Source organism: Anomalospiza imberbis, chromosome 18 (genome assembly GCF_031753505.1).
Source record: "Anomalospiza imberbis isolate Cuckoo-Finch-1a 21T00152 chromosome 18, ASM3175350v1, whole genome shotgun sequence".
NCBI lineage: Eukaryota > Metazoa > Chordata > Aves > Passeriformes > Viduidae > Anomalospiza > Anomalospiza imberbis.
In genome coordinates, this window is record NC_089698.1 from 10,533,197 (window position 1) to 10,550,084 (window position 16,888).

The following is a 16,888-nucleotide window of genomic DNA, read 5'->3' on the forward strand; positions in this document are numbered from 1 at the left end:
TGAGGTTTTTCTTTCTGTGTTCTCAGAAGTGACTAAGCCTGAACCTTTCCAATAGCAAGGCCTAGTACAGACAGGAATTTTTTGACAGCTTCTCTCTTTAAGACTAAGCTCTATCCAATTGTAAACAGAAGGTGTTAAGTAGTCCTAATTATACCTCTTTTAAGGAAACAAAGGTGCGGATAAACCCAGAGTACTCCTTTTTGCAGATAAATACGGCACAAAGAGCATGACTTGGAGCATTATTGTTCAGACTGCCTCTGACACACTGCCCAAGGCTTGGCATCACAGCTGAAGCCTCTCTGCATCAGTGTTAGAGAAGATTCACCTCCCAAAAACTTAAGGAATTTGGTGTCACCCTGAATGATTCCCACCTACCCTGAGAGCTGCATCTCGAACGTTCATGCAGGGAGACTGCAGGGCCTGCAGGAGCACATCGATCTCCTCCTGCTCGGCGTAGGCACAGCCGTCCTCACCGCTGCTGCTCGCGCACAGCGCCGTCAGCGCCTCCGAGGCCAGCACCTACAACAGCACCAGCACTTGCCACAGACTCCACTACACCTTGAACTGCTGGCAGAGCAAGCGCTGAGTGCTGCCACAGCAGAAGAAATTCCCAAGGGACAGTGACAAAACCGAGACGTGACAAGTTCAGCCCAACTCTTTGCTTTTTATTATTGACCTTTCTGCCACCTCATCCCTTTCAACAAACACTAAGAGGAGAGACTACTGAGCTCATCTGGCAGAGCAAGGCCTTAAAGAAAGGAAAAATGTCACGTCTGGAAGACTGAAGAATATATTTGGTGCAATAAAACCCACAGAAAAAAAAGATGCAGATATTTTAATCCAAGAATACCATAAACACAGAAGAAAATTGGGAATGTATCAACCACCAGCATCAGAGACTTAAACCAGTTGGTACATTTCCCTTATTTAGATGCTGATGAAACTTTGTGAGAATGCTGACTGTTTTAATCCAAGAATACCATAAACACAGAAGAAAATTGGGAATGTATCAACCACCAGCATCAGAGACTTAAACCAGTTGGTACATTTCCCTTATTTAGATGCTGATGAAACTTTGTGAGAATGCTGACTGTAGTAATGAAGCTAAGCACTCACCTGTAACCGTGGAGAACCTGTTCCTATCACCCGGGTCAGCAGAACCAGCATGTCCCTGCGGGGCAGCAACTCTGGGCCATTCTAAAAGGTTGAGGGGAGAAAAGGGTGGGGGAGAAAGGAAAAACACTTTTATCTTGTGATTTCATAGTGCCTTGCCTATGTATGACACCCCTTAAAACATCCCAGTCAAAACCTAGGGCTGGGCAGGTACCCATGGCAGAAAGCAGTCCTGTACAGTTAACTCTAACCTGGACGATTCATCTGCTTTGCCCAGTTTACGCATCAGCTGTTTTATCCCATGGCTCATCTGAAGGAGATAATCTGACCCCACAGTTCTCACCTCATCCACCAACAAAGACTCGCCATTTCCTGATGATCTCAGCTGAGCATGGACTGTGAGAATCTGCAGAATCTTGACCAGGAACTCCTCCTTGTCTTCGCTGTTATGGGGTGTCTCAGTCATAACTGTCTTCAGGAGAGGAAAGACTAAGGAAAATGCTGGAGCTGATAATGGGGCAGCACCTGTGAAAAGGAAAAAACCATGCTGTGAACACAGCTGATCCTCCCATGACTTGGTTGATACTACTGACTGGTGTAAAATGTACACTTGAGTAGCTCATAATAGATATGGCAAAGCTTCAGCCTCATGCAAAAAGATGGTGAGTAAACCTAAGCATTTGGCACTTGACAGCAGCAACAGTGTAGCTCCAACTGTGACTTTTGGCATTTCAGTATTACGTCAAGGGGAGGACTTGATGATCTTAATGGTCTTTTCCAACCTAAATGATTCTGTGATTCTACCTGGCTTCAATTAAAGTCACATTAGGATTCCAAATTACTACCAATGCCTCAAGAGTATAGAAATACATACTCTAAATGGAATTTAAACAATTTAATTAATTAGACAGTCACTTATAAAGTTTGTTTGTCCCAAAGCAAGGCCCTGTTTGTCAGCTGCATTTCCTTTAAACACTTCCTACCAACCTAGCTAACCTGTCATTCCAGCCTTCAGCTGTATCCTTGAGAATTAAGTCCTTCTAATTCTAGTGCAAGCTTCAACTCCCCTCCCCTCCTTGAAAAAAATAAAGCTTTTGGATTCCCGTTGTTAAAAGATTTTGCTCCTTCCTTTCTGCAGGGCCTTGGCTATAGCATGTAATAAATGCTCCTTCCAGTCCTTCATTAGTCCAGTTAATATTCAAGTATCAGGTGTCTACAGAAAATATTTCATTTCTCTATCCTATCTGTGCTGACAGAGAATGCCCAAGTTTAAATTTCTAAATGCAGATGAAGAGCATTGCAGATACAATACTGCAGTATTAGTCAGCTTATATAGGGCAAAGATACTGCAAAAGTACATCAAGGGAGAAACACATTCTGAGTTCCTATTTAACATGAACAGCTTCAGTAAAACCCTCTCTATTTCTCATGTGGGATTTTTCTCTCTGTTTGCTCAGTATCTGCTTGCTTTTACACTTTTCTTTTTTAATTACTGGCCGGATATTTTTAGCCTTAAACCACTGTCCCTCTACACACAGCAGGAGGAAGAAAGCTTTACTGGAGGAGAAAAATGTTCTACTTACACAGTAGCTGGTACTGACCAACAGAAGAAAGATTATAGGATGTATCTTGGCATTTCAGCAATGAATGATAAATTCTGTCATCCACATTACAAGGAGGTATGGTGTCTCTTAGGTCTCATAGTAACCTAAGAAATTAATCTCTACTAATCACACAAGTACATTCCAAAGAACTTTGAAAATGAGGAAAAATCCTTTGGGAATATAGTATGATTTGTCCAACAAAGTGCTGTGGAAACTACTGCCCTTCTCTTGCAAAAGTGGAAAAAATAATTAGATATGAATATCATTAAACAATATAGGAAATCTTGAAGGACTGAAAATACTTCCAGTATTTTCTAGAAATAAGCCTGAAAAAGGATTCAAATGTTAATGAACGTGCACTTACTATGGCAATGAATTGCACAGTGGTGACAAAAAATTATCACTGAGATGTTCAGCACTGAAGTCGTGATCAACATGGCCAATGGCCACTGACAGTGACACCGGTCACACCACTGAACAGCAAGAGAACTGAACTATGCGACTAAGGGACCAAACAGAATCACACATTTCCCTTAAAAATATACACCATCTACCATAGCAGCTTTTGAGTGGGTTATTTGATGAACAGCTCCAAAGCCAGGGCGAAGTGACCACCTTTCTCCCTGGAGTACCCCCTGAGACAGCCAAAGCCATCCCAGCCCCCAAAGGACACACATCAACTCTCCTCTTCTAAACTGCCATCTTCAGCAGAGTGGCACAAGTACTGGTGCACTTTAACTCAAATCATTACCTTGCACTGTAAAAATACTGGTGCTTGCCTTCATGTTACAGAGTGGAGAGAACTGCTCTTTCTACAATCACGCCAGTATAAAATATTCATGAACTGCAGCACCACACAGCAAACAAGCAGAGACCATGGGCACTTCACTGCTGTGATCACAGATAACAAGCAATTATTTTGTCTCTCCACTTAGTCTCACTGAACCCCTTATGCTAAGTGGTGCTGAAAGGTAGGAGCTGTCCTTGGCAAAGATGAACCTTAATTTCACTGCTGTTATTTCTGTATGAACCACTTTAAGAAAAAATACTGTTATTTCATTTCTACACTTAACTATAGTTGCAACATCACTTCTACTACTACCAGCAGAAAAAAAAACCCCTTATGGTTTTTCATATCTATGAACAGCTATCCAATAAAAAAGAAAAAAATGAAGTTTTGCTTGCAAAATATATTACAAACTCTGAAAATTAAACCAGTCCGTAGTTACTCAAGGTGGGGCAGTGTCAGCAGGATGTACCTTATCTACCATACTTCATACCTGGCTCTCCCTTGCTGGTTCGGCTGGGAATGGTGTGGGCATGCAGCAAACTGACCACTCTGTTGAGAGCAATAGGCAGCTCTTCCTGGCACCAGGATTCATCTAATTCACACTCTGGTTTCATCAGGCGCAAGGTCACATGGCTTACCAAAGTACCTGGAATGGAAGAATAAAGAATCCATGAGAGGGCTAAACCAAAAGATTACTCAAGAGAAAAAGCCCCAGGAACACAGACTCAAGAATTGTAACAAAGCTCTGGGCAAGAGCCCAGGCTGCAGAGAGGCTCAGAGGAGGAAGCCCAGTCCAGGGCTGTCAGGGGACAGATTTCTTCACAACATGTGTGAGTTACACTCACACCCTCCAAACTCTGCACAGGGAAGATGATCTCACAGTGACCAGCTGCTCCTCAGAGCTGGTCACTGACCAGACAAGTCCTTGTCTTTGGTCCCAGTCCTACCCAGCAATAGGATCTCTGGGAAATCACAGTCATCTCCCTAAGCACTGTTCCAGGTGGTTTTTCCTCTTGGCTTCTTGTGGTTCATGGTCATGATCCACAGTCTGTAAGAGCAAGAATTTCCACCACCATCAAAATGACACACCCTGCCCTTAAAGAGCAACTGCAAATACTCACCAAAGGTTTTCAATCGAGCAGGCATGACACAGGAAGCTAAGGAAAGAAAAGGCTTCTTAATCCTTGGAGCAGCCAAAGGAGATCGAAGAAGAGGCAAGAAAGAACTGATGAGACCAGGGATGTACTGAGTGAGACCAGGAGGCTTTTTCTTTATAACAGTGTCCAGTAGTCCTAGAGCTGTTTCCAGCTCATTATCAAGCTGTAAGAAAAACAATTCAAGAGATTACCATCAAAAAAGCTCCACAGAGAAAAAAATCAAGTTGTTAAATCTCATTTCTAATATCAGAAACAAATAGGTGATTGCTACACCATTTTCTCTCCATCAAAGTGACTGGGGTCATGGTGGCCTCAGAGGTGGCAAAAAATACAACCAAACTCACCTCCTTCAGCCGTTTTCTTATCTGAGCCTCCCTTTCCAGCTGTGCATGCATCAGCTCCTTCTGCTTGCTTGTCAGCTGCACCTCATCCTTTATTCCCTTCTTCTTCTTTATCTCCTGCAACAGAGAGCCATGGTCATAATTATCTGGGAGTTACAAACACCATCCCTTCAATCAGTCAGAGAAGCAAGTTGGAAAAGGGGATTTTTGGAATTTATTTTTAAAACAGTATCAAAACATTCTTCCAAGTATATCCCTCGAGTTAAGACACAAAATGGAAATCAGCAGGTTAACAACACTTTCGTGTCCCTCAGCATAAGTTTCTCCACACTGGTCACAAATTGTTTGGTACCATTAAGAAATGCTGTCCAGTTCATTTACAGGGGATGGTACGTCACCCTCCCCAGAGCTAAGAGAAGTCAATCTTTGTTTAAAAAAGGGATACATACAGATAGAAGTATTCCAAGTAGTTCAGAGAATCTTTCCCACAAGCACACAGAAATATGCCAGAAGCCATGAACAACATACAACTTGCAGTGAAGATTCTGACCAGCCTGGCATTCCTTTTTCCATCAACTCACCTCCTTCAGCTCCAGCTCAATGATTTGTTCCTTGAAGGAATAAGCTTTGTTCTCCCTCTTCATGTTAGCCTTTTTCATACTGTCCTGTTGAGCACTGAGAAGGAAAAGTAGAGAAAGAATCAGAACTGCTCTGGATTAAGGACCAGGCATAAAAATCCAGGAACTTCTGTGCAGAAAGAGCATCTGACACACCCAGTCACCCACTGGCAAGAACATTAGCAGTCATCAATCCCCAGATGCACACAGAAATTATGAAGACTTACCTCTGTATTATAGATTTGTCATACAGCTCTCCCTCAGGTGTCTTCATGATGGCAAATTCCTCTCGAGTAACCTGGCACAGAGCTGGATTCTCCATTGATGCTGAGATAGTGCTGATGAGCTGTGGGAGCACTCTGCCAGGTAAAAGCAGGGAGAGAGACCCCACTGCATTCATAGATGACTGTCAGGAAAATGGAGGAAAAAACATAATCAGTCTTGCTTAAAATTGTCTCCTGAAGTCCGCCCTGCTGAGGCAGCTCCCATTACATTCCAATCCTCAATTCGTTGTTCAGTGGGTATTTGAATGTTATCTAAAATTCTACTCAGTTGCTGGTACATTCTTTCCCTCTTAAATCCCAGCTCCTTTTCCCCAGAGACATTCTCTTTTAACCTCCCTCTTCCACACCTTTTAGACAGCTCTCCTTCCTTATAGACCAGTTAGTACTGAACTCCTCCAAGATATCTCCCAAAACTAACATAAGGAAAGCAGTTTATCACCTGGTTCTCCAGAGTGTAGGTGGTGATCCTGGGTAAAATGTCATTCAGATGTTTAGTAATAAAGTCTTTAGGATCTATCTTCATCTTGATGAGGAGGGCTGGCCAAAGTCCTGGCTGCACTGCCACTAGCAAGAAGAATAAATGAGCATAATAAACATGAAGCAGGTTGCTGGCATGACAAAACAAAAAGGTACAATAAAAACTCATACATTGGCCATGAGAGTCTTATCCCTGCACTTACCTACAGATGGATGATGGCTCACCAGCAGCATCTCCAGGGCCAACTTCTCTGGCTCAAAGGAGTCCACATCAAGCCCTGCCACACTAGAGATGACACAGAGGGCCTCATGCAGCACACGAGGAGGAATGTATGTCCTTCCCAGCTCCGACAGCTCTCCCGCCTCTGTCACCAGCACCTCGTGAGGCAGAATCTGAATGGGCAACACCAAACCTCTCTCAGACCTGAACGCACTTCCCCACAGTAACACCAGGCTGAATGCCATCTCCCTGTCAATACCAAAAACCTGAAGTTTTCAAAGGAAAGAAGGGGATAACAGCAAAACCAAAGCACAGGGATGACAGTGACAAGAAGATTAGGAATGGAGGACTATACTGGATTTGGCAAGCTGGGGTAAAATAAAGCTAAAATTATCACTTCTGGCAAAGACTCTGTAAAAGGTTGAGCCAGCTGGCTGGGAACATTATGCTCAACTTCTGCAGTCTGTAAGCCAGGGCCAAAGAACCAAGATACAAAAAAAGGAATGAAGCACTTGGTCTTTCAGCAGATATTAAATCCGCATTAAAATAATAAAAATACATGGAAAACTACAGCTTCCTCCCCAAAATATTTGGAATAAGTCTTTTCTATGTATGTAGGAAAGACTAGGCATACCCCAGACATTGATACTGTAATATGCAGTAATCCAGTAAAAAGTGGCGTTCCAGGAGCTGAATCCTGTTCACATCAGGCTGTATGTCAATGCTAACAGCAAACCTAGGGCAGGGAGGTGACTGGCACCACTCAGACATCTGTCTGAGCAGACACTTGCTGGCTACTCACCTTATGAGAACTGAGAACCACTTTGAGTTCCTCCAAGAGCCCATAGGCCAGCCTGTACCCTCCCAGAGAGGACAAGAGCTTCTTCACTGTTTGGTGGGCCTGTCTGCGGACGTGCCAGGTGCGGCTCAGCAGCACGGCCACCAGGGCCCGGTGGTACTGCCTGCAAGCACAGACACACGGGGTTAGCCAGGGAGCCAGCTCTGCAGCCAAGGGGACACAAAGGCACCAAAATTCAACATTCCGTGCAAAGTCCCAAGCCCACAGTGCCCACAGCAGCACTCTGGGGTCAGACAGGGATCAGGGACAGCAAGGGCACCGTACGTACTGAACTTTGCTTTCAGGCAGCCGCTGTGCATGATCCAAGAGCAGGCGCTCTGTCAGCTGCAGCACTGTGCACATGGCTGGGGGAAAAGACAAATATTTAAAACAGCATGAGACTTCATAAGGAAACAGGTTTTTTTACCTGAAAACAAATGAACAGCAAACAGGACACATTAAAATAGCTCCCCAAGCTGAGCCTCTACATAATCTTCTCATTGAAGCTAGAGACAAATCCAACTCAGAACTGCCAACACTGGGAACTGAACCATGATTTCATTGAAATGTTGTTAGCTGGATCCCAGAACAATTTTCCTGACCATTGTGTGTGACCTATTTTGGTCTAAGTTGACAGGGCAAACCAAATTATAAACACCACGCTCAGTGCTTCTGTTAATTCCTGAGCCCTGCCAAAAGGGCTTCAGTGGCAATGAAACGGGTACCAAGTGTCAGCTATCACAAGGCCCTTCCATTTCTTTATCATTCAGAATGATAAATGAGTGATAACTCAGGTTCATCGAGAAATAAATTAATTCATTTTCAAGCTTAGGCTACAGCTAGTGTAGATGTACCTTGAAGAGTACACAGCTCCTTTTAATCTGAAACTGTATCCTCCAAGGATAGAGAACAGGGCTAACAACATTAGCTGTCAAGTACTAAGCAACACAGTTAAAGAGGAACTGGATATACAGTAACTGCCAATTTACCTTCCTCTGATGCAGACTGCAAAAACTTCTCAGATGTAAAAATTTGTTTTTTCTCATCCAAAATCAGCTGCCAGAAACCACTCAGCTTAGACTCTGACAGGAAAAGAACATATGTCCATCAAGGATGTTTCAAAATAAGTCAGAACTCATCAGTGTACATAAAATACAGTAGAATTCTCTCTCCTGAAATCCCTCAAGTTACTTCTAGCCTTACTGGTCTTCAATTCTAAAGCCTCTCATTTCTCTCATTCAGAACTGTCAACATCCCCAAAAACCACCAGATGACAAAAATATCTTTCTCTGACTTATATGTGTGAAATGTAAAGTCTAATTCACCTTAATCTTTCATAGGGCAAACCTTCCTAGATGTAAAGAAGAGGAGGGAAGTGATGTGTTGCTTTTGGTAGAACACACCTGATTTTATGTCCTGGCAGATGTATGAACTCAGAGGGCTCTTTTAATATCCTCTAATGGGAGACGGAATTCCAGTCCCTATGCTTTCCAAAGGTTTGTAAAAACACTACCCAAATAACAATCAAATAATACTTCCAATGCATCAGTCAAATCCAACCATGTGAGGCCAGGGTGAACATCTTCTGTCAGAATAAAGAGGAATATTTTCCTATGTGAACGGAAGCTGGAGTTTTTAAAGCCATGGGAGAGTAAGAACTCTTCACTGATATAAATGAGAAAGATGAGAATTAATCTTTCCCTGGTTTATAGAAGATCAGTGATGCTCTATGTAGCAACTATACACAGATTAAAAAATAGTAGCTCCTGCACACTGTCAAGAAGTGTCAACCCTCAGAACCTGTTTATATTAGATTCTGCCAGCTGTTTTGTGACCTTACCAGTTTGTCCCTCAATTACAGACATCCTGCAGATTAACAAAGCTGCAGCAACTCCTTCAGTTACCATGGGAACCTGAGTACTTTGAGATGCTGCTTTTTCTACTGTCTGGATCAGCATCGGCAGCAAGTCCATTCCCTGCAATAATGTGTCACCTGAGGGGATAAAAGAGACACATTACAAAACAGCATGGTCCTCACTTTACAACCCAGCTATCAATTATTTCTGCTGCCAGGAGACAAGGAGAGAAATCAGACACACACTGGGAACATTGAATCTCCCAAAGTATTTGCCAATCACTATCACTAAATTGCAACTATGAAAAGCTCAGTGGCAACCACTTCGGTCCTTTTCTCATAGACAGAACAGTCCCATCTCAATAGATTAAGTTTCTGTTCATGGGATGCAAAAGAAAATGCTAATTCAGTTACATTAAAGGAATCACAAATCACTTCAAATCACAGGAAGTCTGACTTCAAAGATTAATGTTTCCCTGAGAGAGGGAAAGCAAATTCCTGGCAAGCCATGACCATCTGTTTCACTTCAAACATTCAGAAGTTAAGGAACCCCAGAGGTCTACAAATGTGGATGAAATGCTGCAGTCAAAGGGGGCAGGACCAACAGATGTCAATCCTGAGAGGATCACCAAAAGAGAATAATTTCTTGAGTTCTTCATTTCAAACACAGAAATTTTTTTTAGACTTTCCAAAACTCAAAGCCAGAGACCAAGATCCAACTGTGCTGGGTGCTATATAAAACAGAAGTATGGCCCCTGAGCTAGAATTTAGTTGTAAGACAAAAATAAAGCAATCAAAAATTACTTTGAGATATATGAAAGACAGCATGATGGACAGTGATTTTAGTTATACAATGAAAAAAACCAACTTTATAAACTTGAAGGCAAAAGAGTTAAGGAGAAATATGAAGGAGGTCAGTAAAAAGACACTGTCTTACAAAATCTTTCCTCATCTGCACAGCTCTCTGTATCAGGAAGTACAAAGGTTGCCAACTCTCCTCCTAAGCCCCACAACCAAGTTATTAACAGCTATCCAGTTTTACCTTTGAAGGAGGCTAGCATGCACTGCAGGTAGGCATGTCTCACTGCTGAAGTCGAGGTTTTAAGGCTGAAGGCTTTCTTTAGCCATTCCACCAGCTTTTTAGGAACTTCTGTGGTGAACCGAACACACCAAAGAGCCAGGACAGAGACTGCATGAACCAGTGTGCCTTCATGGACTGGGGAGAAACACAGAGCTCACATCAGTTCAGCAATTGCAGAAAGCACAGAACATAAAACAGAAAGCAGGTAACAACATCAGGATGCAGGAAAAGAACACGTGCTTCTAACAGGCACAGCACAGTCTCCCTGGGATTGCTCATCAAAACAGGGCAATAGATTCTCTTACACAGCAGGCAAGAATCCAGATTAATCTTGAACAACCATGTGTAAACCCTGCTCAAGATGAATGCAGCTTAGCAAACCAAGAACAAAGGCAAAAGGTCTCACCTTCTTGTTGCAGGAAAGGGATGAAAAGCTCAGCCACAGTTGCACTCAGAGCTTGGCTGGAGGGTCCAGAAACCACATGGTGACTAAGGCTGCCAATCCCTGAAAGGACAGAATTCTCTCAGTAATTCCCAAACTACCAGCACAATATCTAAAACCAATCAAGAACGACCCTTCACACTTCAATCCTTGCACAGACATCTCTTGTCACTACATCTGGATATCAGATCCACCATGTACCACACTGCCATATCTCTGTCTTCATTTTCACTCTGGGTGGAAGTCATCTTCTTTGAAGAAAATTTTTGGCCTACCAGCCAATTATTTTCTTTGAATAGAAAATCAGTAACTGGTATGTGGTATTCAGCACCCTCTATGGCTTCAACTACACCCAGTTTAGAGTGATAGGCTGGAAATCCTAAAGACTGAGGTACAGATCTCTTCCATTCAGCCTTCTGCTCAATTTCTTCTACCAGAGAAGCAGCTCTCTTCTAGGATCCTCACCTGAAAGGACACTCATCTTCTGAGCAACAACTGTCAGCTTCCCCTCTGAGCCTGCCAGCAAGAAACACAAAGGTGACAGGTGATTACAGGCAACAGCTCTGTGTTACACCAAGAATCTCCTCCAAAACACAAAAGCTTGCCCCACTATCCTGGATCCAGGCTGAGCCACCCCTTCCATACAGGCAGTAAAGAGAACAGAAAATACCATACACAAAACTCCTTGAGGCTGTCAAACCTTGATTCATCCCCACTGCTTATCCTACAATTTACTCACCCCCTAAGATGGCAAAAAGGTGCCTGCCCAGCGACTCCACAGCCGAAGGATCGCTGCACTGCCGAGCCAAGTTCTTTAATGCCACAACTGCTTCATCCATCAGCTGCACACTGTTGGATTTCAGGTGACCTAAAAAATAACACATGTGCCAAGAGATCCTTACAAAAAACTGCATAAAATCAGCAAGGAAGGATTATCTTTACTTGTGGCTTAATGCAGCTTCTGGAACCATCATGTGAACTATTCCAGTTCCAATTTACAGCATCATCCTCCCTCCCACCTATAACAACCTTTTCAGCAGCAATCAAGCTGTTGTAGGTACAGCTAGGAAGTTGCAGAAAGCTTTATTCTGAATTCATAATTCCCTCCAGAAGTGAGAGTACTTACTGGCCAGTCCTTTCACGATGTCTAGAGCATACTGGCTAAGATCCAGGTTCACAGATACAAGCAAGCAAGAGATTGCTGACAACACAAGAGATAAAACCAGTTACTTAACAAAATGTGATATACCATTAACATTGTAATACACTCTTCCCACAGTTCACATCAAGAGCAGACAGGTTAGTAAGGAGTAGGAATAAAAAAAACCTGCTGAAATTGATGCCCAATGAACAGAATAATCCAGGATTATTCTTAGCACTCGGCTGTGAAATCCTGTCCTCAGTGCAAACAGTAGCTATCACATACCCTGACACTTGGGATCACACCACAAATGTTGCTTCTCCACATCTAACCCTTGATGCCAGACAATCCTGCCTGCACTGGGGGACCAAAAGCATAGCCCAGAGTGACACTGCCCCAACAGCTCCAGAGTGCTAAGGATTTAGGCTCTTTGACAGAGCAATGCAGAGATGACAGACTCACTTTCAGTTACATTCTCAGGGCTCCGCAGCAGGGATTTCTGCAGAGTTGGCAAAACAGAGTCCTTGAACTCGGCGTGGGACATGTAGCGAAGCAGCGGAGAACAGCTGTCCTGCAAAGGGGACAGGGCACTCAGCACAGGACAGTGCTGCCTGTGGGACAACATCACAAGCAGCTCTAAACACTGTCTCACCAGCACATGCTTCTGAGGCTTTGTCTTGCTCATAAGGATGGTCTTCAAGTAGAAATCCAGGAGAGCACTCTGAACAAGCAGAAACACCAGATTACAGCCACATCTCAACCTGTAACTTAGCTCCCGGCACACCATCAGGTGCCAAGCTGGACACCCCATCTCCTCCACCTCCTCCTGCTCCTCTGAAAGCTTTCCTTCCACCCTCACATGAGCCAGTCAAGCAGAGACCAGTGCTCCCTGCTCTACCCTGAGCCCAACACTCATGCTGCCTTTCATTCCCACAACAGGGACAAGGCAGGAAGCTGTGTATTGGACATCCACAGAAATGCACAGGTAACACCAAACAGCCACATATCTGGCACCTCCTCTCTAAACATACCCCAGCTGTTTCAGTCAGAAGTGCAGGACTACTGAATTGACAGATAGTGAAATCAGGGCAGATGCAAAGTACAAGCCTCACTAAGTCATCTATTCAGTCCCTTTTTCATGGTAACAAGTGATGCTTCTTATTTCCCCCCCAAAAAAGCTGTACAACAGATTCACCTTGTATCGTTTAATAATATCCATCTCCTTCTGGGCTGTGCAAAACTGCACCACAAGTCCCAGCATTGCAGCATAACTCTGGTTTGGTTCAAGCCCAAGAATGACAGATAGGTACTGATCCACCAGATCCTGGTTCTTAAGAGAGAAAAAGCAAGGCACATTAACACTGCAGAACAGAACAGCTGTAGAATATGGCACATAGTGTAAACATCACCTCTTTCCACAGCCTGTTCAATTTCTTCACAGCCCCATCCACCGCCTGCTTGTGAGAGCCTCCCAGGACTTCCAAAAGGAGCAAACACTGAACCTCCACCTGCCAAAGGCAACAGCCAAAAAAACCTTTGTGCACCTGCTTCTCAGAGAGCTCATATCAAACAAGACTGCCAAGTGTCAATGATTGTCAATGATTAGCTGAATCTGCTTAAGTTTTCAGATCATCTCAGTTTTTTCCAACTAAGTTCTTCCAAAGCTGCCTTTGCTTTCATCCCACACCTCGAGCAGAACCATGCCTAACAGTTTTGGAAACACTGAAAACAGATTACATCTCTTCTTAAAATCTGTTCCAACTATATCCCAGTGTGCTATGAGCACAGTCACACGTTTGTGTAAAGGAAGTGAAAGGAAGGCAAAAGCTGTATGACAGAGTATCATACAGAGATATTTCAAGGGAGGCACAAGGACTTCCTGTCACACTGCAGGCTCCAGGAGCCATCTCAGTACGTAGAACAACTGCAAAGGTGCAAGACTGCCCCACTCATGCTTTATACACCTCCTGCTTTCTCCAGGGGAACAGGAGAGAGATCACAATACACCAAATCTCCCTCTAAACCTAGATTCCAATTTGGTGTTTTCAGTTACATTCAGAATTGTTTGCAGCAACTTAAACACATTAGAAATATTTGAGTCCATATCTGCGATGGGATATTTCTGTAAACCTTAAAGAACCTACCAGTTTTTTCCATGTTTCTCCCTGTCTCTTGTCAGGTGTTGGAAAGACTGTGCGTACAAGCAGGCATGTCCAGGAGAGTGCCAGCAGGGCTGCAGATCCACTGCTCTTACTGTTGTACAAACAGGAGAGGGAGGTAAATCTACACTTCCTAGGATATAAATTACACCTACTAGACCTTTACAGATCCATTTTGCCCAAGTTAGAGCAGCACCTGACTGATAAGCAAATTTATTACACAAAAATGCAGCTAAAGCCTTAGTTTTTACAGGAAATAGTCAGCCCTCAGAAGTTGTTTGTTTCAGTTCTGGTTTGACACTCAAAGCTTCCAAATGGCACAAGAGGTAACTGAACATTTGACAGGTGATGAAATTCCGTTTCCTAGTAATTCTGGAGACTTCTTCTTGAAAGAGTTTGTTCCTCATCTTCCCAGACCGGAAGTTTAAGGCTGAACTGTAACTCAGCCCCAATCCACCAGCAGTTATACCTGGATATTCCCTCTGCTTTCCCAGATGACATGGAAGAGGTAAGAGAGGAACATCTGAACGACATTAAGAGCTTTGTCTCTAAAGGCTTTTAACACCTCTGCCAAGCAGCAGCAGAAGCCTCATTCTGAACAGGGAGGAACTACCAGCAACTCAGAACTGCTTCCACACAAAGCGACTCACCTGGGCACTCCAGCCCTGCCGCCGATCCCTGAAGACTGAAGTGAGTGCAGCAGGTTTTTTGCTGTGGCCTCCGGCTGGGATTCTGCAAGCTGCTGAAGGGCCAGCTGCAGGGCTCTGCGGGACGCCGCATCCCTGTGACAAACACGGAGCAGGAACATCCTAAACCTGCCACACCGCACCGCTACCACCCCTGCACCACACTAAGGGCTCTGCTTTCTCACTTCAGCAGTCAGCCTAATAACTATTTCATCCTTTCTGTTCTGCACAGTGGAGACGTTTTTGTCAGAAACCTCCATTCCCTTCCTCAAGTGACAGCAGTTTTGTGGAGGCCCTCCGGCAGATTGTAGAAGAAAATGGGTTCTGAACAGCTCCTCTGTAACAGACCATGATTTAATCCCACCTAAAATTTTCTAAAAGGCATCTAAAAGACAGCTCAGTCTTGCTTCACAAGAACATGGGTGTTCATTCTTGCAAACTGAACCACAGGATTAAAGTTTGAATTTCAAAATTAAAGGTGAAACGCAAGGCAAATACTGTAAAACTTTTTAATGTCAGTCCTCCCCTGAGAATGTAATTACAAGATGACATTCTTTGGTGTCATATACATCTCTGTGACACAGCATGCTAACATTTCCAGACACTCCAGACCAATTTAACTACTAAATACTGACAGATTACATAATATAGCCTTTCCACATCAATTTACTCACCGGTATCGATGCAGAGTAAGGCAGAAGAGTTTGCAAAGGCCTTTCACTGCACCTTCTGGGAGATCTGTAATAATGTATTTCAAAATACTTCTTCATTAATCACTGAGCTCTTAATCTTCAACATGAACATGATTCACTTCGTGACTGAAATCAGTAAACTGCTTGCATCTACTTAATTACTTGCAAGAATCACAGTAAAAGTTTGCTCTTTTTATACATTTTATATGTATTTTTACAAATAATGGTAAAACTGGAACACATGAAACACAATCATCTTCAGAAAATGAGAGAAGTAAGTTTAAAAAATTTGCTTCAGCTGTTTTATTAAGACCATCTGTAATCTTCCACATTCCCCATCTCTATACATATGTGTATCCAAATATTCCATGAGTACTAAAAGAACAAGCCAAGAGTCATGAAAGAAACTCAACTGATATACTAATGAAGAACTAACATACACAGTGCTACAACTACTGACTACAAAAAGCAGATGTACCAAAAGCTAGGGTTCTGTGCTACCCACAAATCCCACACTTGGAATTAACCCTGTGATGGAGCACTGGCTCCAAACGCTGCCAGCCTCCTCCCTCAAACAAATATCCCTCACGCAGCCTTTTGAAACAAAACATTTTAACATTCTCCTCCACCCAGGTAAGCAGAACAGTGCTCCCAAGCTTTTACCTTTCCCAGAAATGCATTTTCCCAGCTCACTGAGGATCTCTCTCCGCTCCTTCACACTGGCTGTAGTTACTTTCACTGCAAACCGCTTCAGTGTGTCAGAAATCTAAAACCACAAAGCAAAAAAACACCAGACTGCCTTTGATATCAACCCACAGAACATAAATTAGGGCAAGCAGAACGTGTCACTTGCTGCCACATGACCTCTTAGTGCCCAGATGTGAGTATCCACCATCTCATCCACCAAGGAAGGGTCACTGTGCTTCATACACTGTGAAACTCCTTTCCCAGGCCTGAGGGACAACTGCTCTCCAATTATCTGTGCTCTTATCTGTGCTCTCATGCTCTGTAAGAGACACTTACCCCTCTAAAAGTAACACGGAGTAAGAGCTAGGACCTGTAATCTGGAGTACAGGACCTTTCAAAGCAAAAAATAGTAACTTCCAGAATTCAAAGGAGTTTCTGCCTGGATGTTATCTCCTGAGTCCAGGTAGTCTTGAAGGGGCACTCAAACTGCAGACAACCCAGGGAGACCTACACACCCAGGTTTTCTGCATTTACATAAACCAAAGCACAGGTCTCCAGGAAAGGCTTTTGAAATTCAGCTCTGAAACTGAGCAACTTTATATCATCTTTCCAAAAGCCAGAGCATGTCTTTAGAAACTCACAGAAAACTGTTCCTTCCCTTTTCAATCTTCTTCAAAGAGCTCCTCAGAGCTGCTTTCAGTGAA

The 16,888-nt window shown here is 43.4% G+C and overlaps 1 protein-coding gene across 3 annotated transcripts in view; it reads right to left on the reverse strand.

Annotated features, from left to right (window-relative positions):
* The window catches only part of GCN1 (GCN1 activator of EIF2AK4), a 38,304-nt gene that overhangs the window by 20,256 nt on the left and 1,160 nt on the right, over nucleotides 1-16,888 (reverse strand). Inside the window, exons 2-28 of one of the 3 annotated variants that reach the window (XM_068208953.1) lie at nucleotides 16,161-16,263; nucleotides 15,480-15,543; nucleotides 14,770-14,901; nucleotides 14,105-14,213; nucleotides 13,370-13,468; nucleotides 13,156-13,290; nucleotides 12,613-12,681; nucleotides 12,423-12,531; nucleotides 11,946-12,020; nucleotides 11,559-11,687; nucleotides 11,285-11,335; nucleotides 10,784-10,882; nucleotides 10,339-10,512; nucleotides 9,282-9,434; nucleotides 8,431-8,523; nucleotides 7,731-7,806; nucleotides 7,406-7,565; nucleotides 6,587-6,776; nucleotides 6,346-6,470; nucleotides 5,850-6,028; nucleotides 5,587-5,680; nucleotides 5,009-5,122; nucleotides 4,629-4,827; nucleotides 3,998-4,153; nucleotides 1,457-1,638; nucleotides 1,117-1,197; nucleotides 376-519 (exon numbers count right to left, since the gene is read on the reverse strand). In XM_068208953.1, coding sequence (XP_068065054.1) covers nucleotides 376-519; nucleotides 1,117-1,197; nucleotides 1,457-1,638; nucleotides 3,998-4,153; nucleotides 4,629-4,827; nucleotides 5,009-5,122; nucleotides 5,587-5,680; nucleotides 5,850-6,028; nucleotides 6,346-6,470; nucleotides 6,587-6,776; nucleotides 7,406-7,565; nucleotides 7,731-7,806; nucleotides 8,431-8,523; nucleotides 9,282-9,434; nucleotides 10,339-10,512; nucleotides 10,784-10,882; nucleotides 11,285-11,335; nucleotides 11,559-11,687; nucleotides 11,946-12,020; nucleotides 12,423-12,531; nucleotides 12,613-12,681; nucleotides 13,156-13,290; nucleotides 13,370-13,468; nucleotides 14,105-14,213; nucleotides 14,770-14,901; nucleotides 15,480-15,543; nucleotides 16,161-16,263 — 3,294 coding nt within the window. The remainder of the gene's footprint in view (nucleotides 1-375; nucleotides 520-1,116; nucleotides 1,198-1,456; nucleotides 1,639-3,997; nucleotides 4,154-4,628; nucleotides 4,828-5,008; nucleotides 5,123-5,586; nucleotides 5,681-5,849; nucleotides 6,029-6,345; nucleotides 6,471-6,586; nucleotides 6,777-7,405; nucleotides 7,566-7,730; nucleotides 7,807-8,430; nucleotides 8,524-9,281; nucleotides 9,435-10,338; nucleotides 10,513-10,783; nucleotides 10,883-11,284; nucleotides 11,336-11,558; nucleotides 11,688-11,945; nucleotides 12,021-12,422; nucleotides 12,532-12,612; nucleotides 12,682-13,155; nucleotides 13,291-13,369; nucleotides 13,469-14,104; nucleotides 14,214-14,769; nucleotides 14,902-15,479; nucleotides 15,544-16,160; nucleotides 16,264-16,888) is intronic. The other 2 variants (XM_068208952.1, XM_068208951.1) reach the window with 2 other exon arrangements.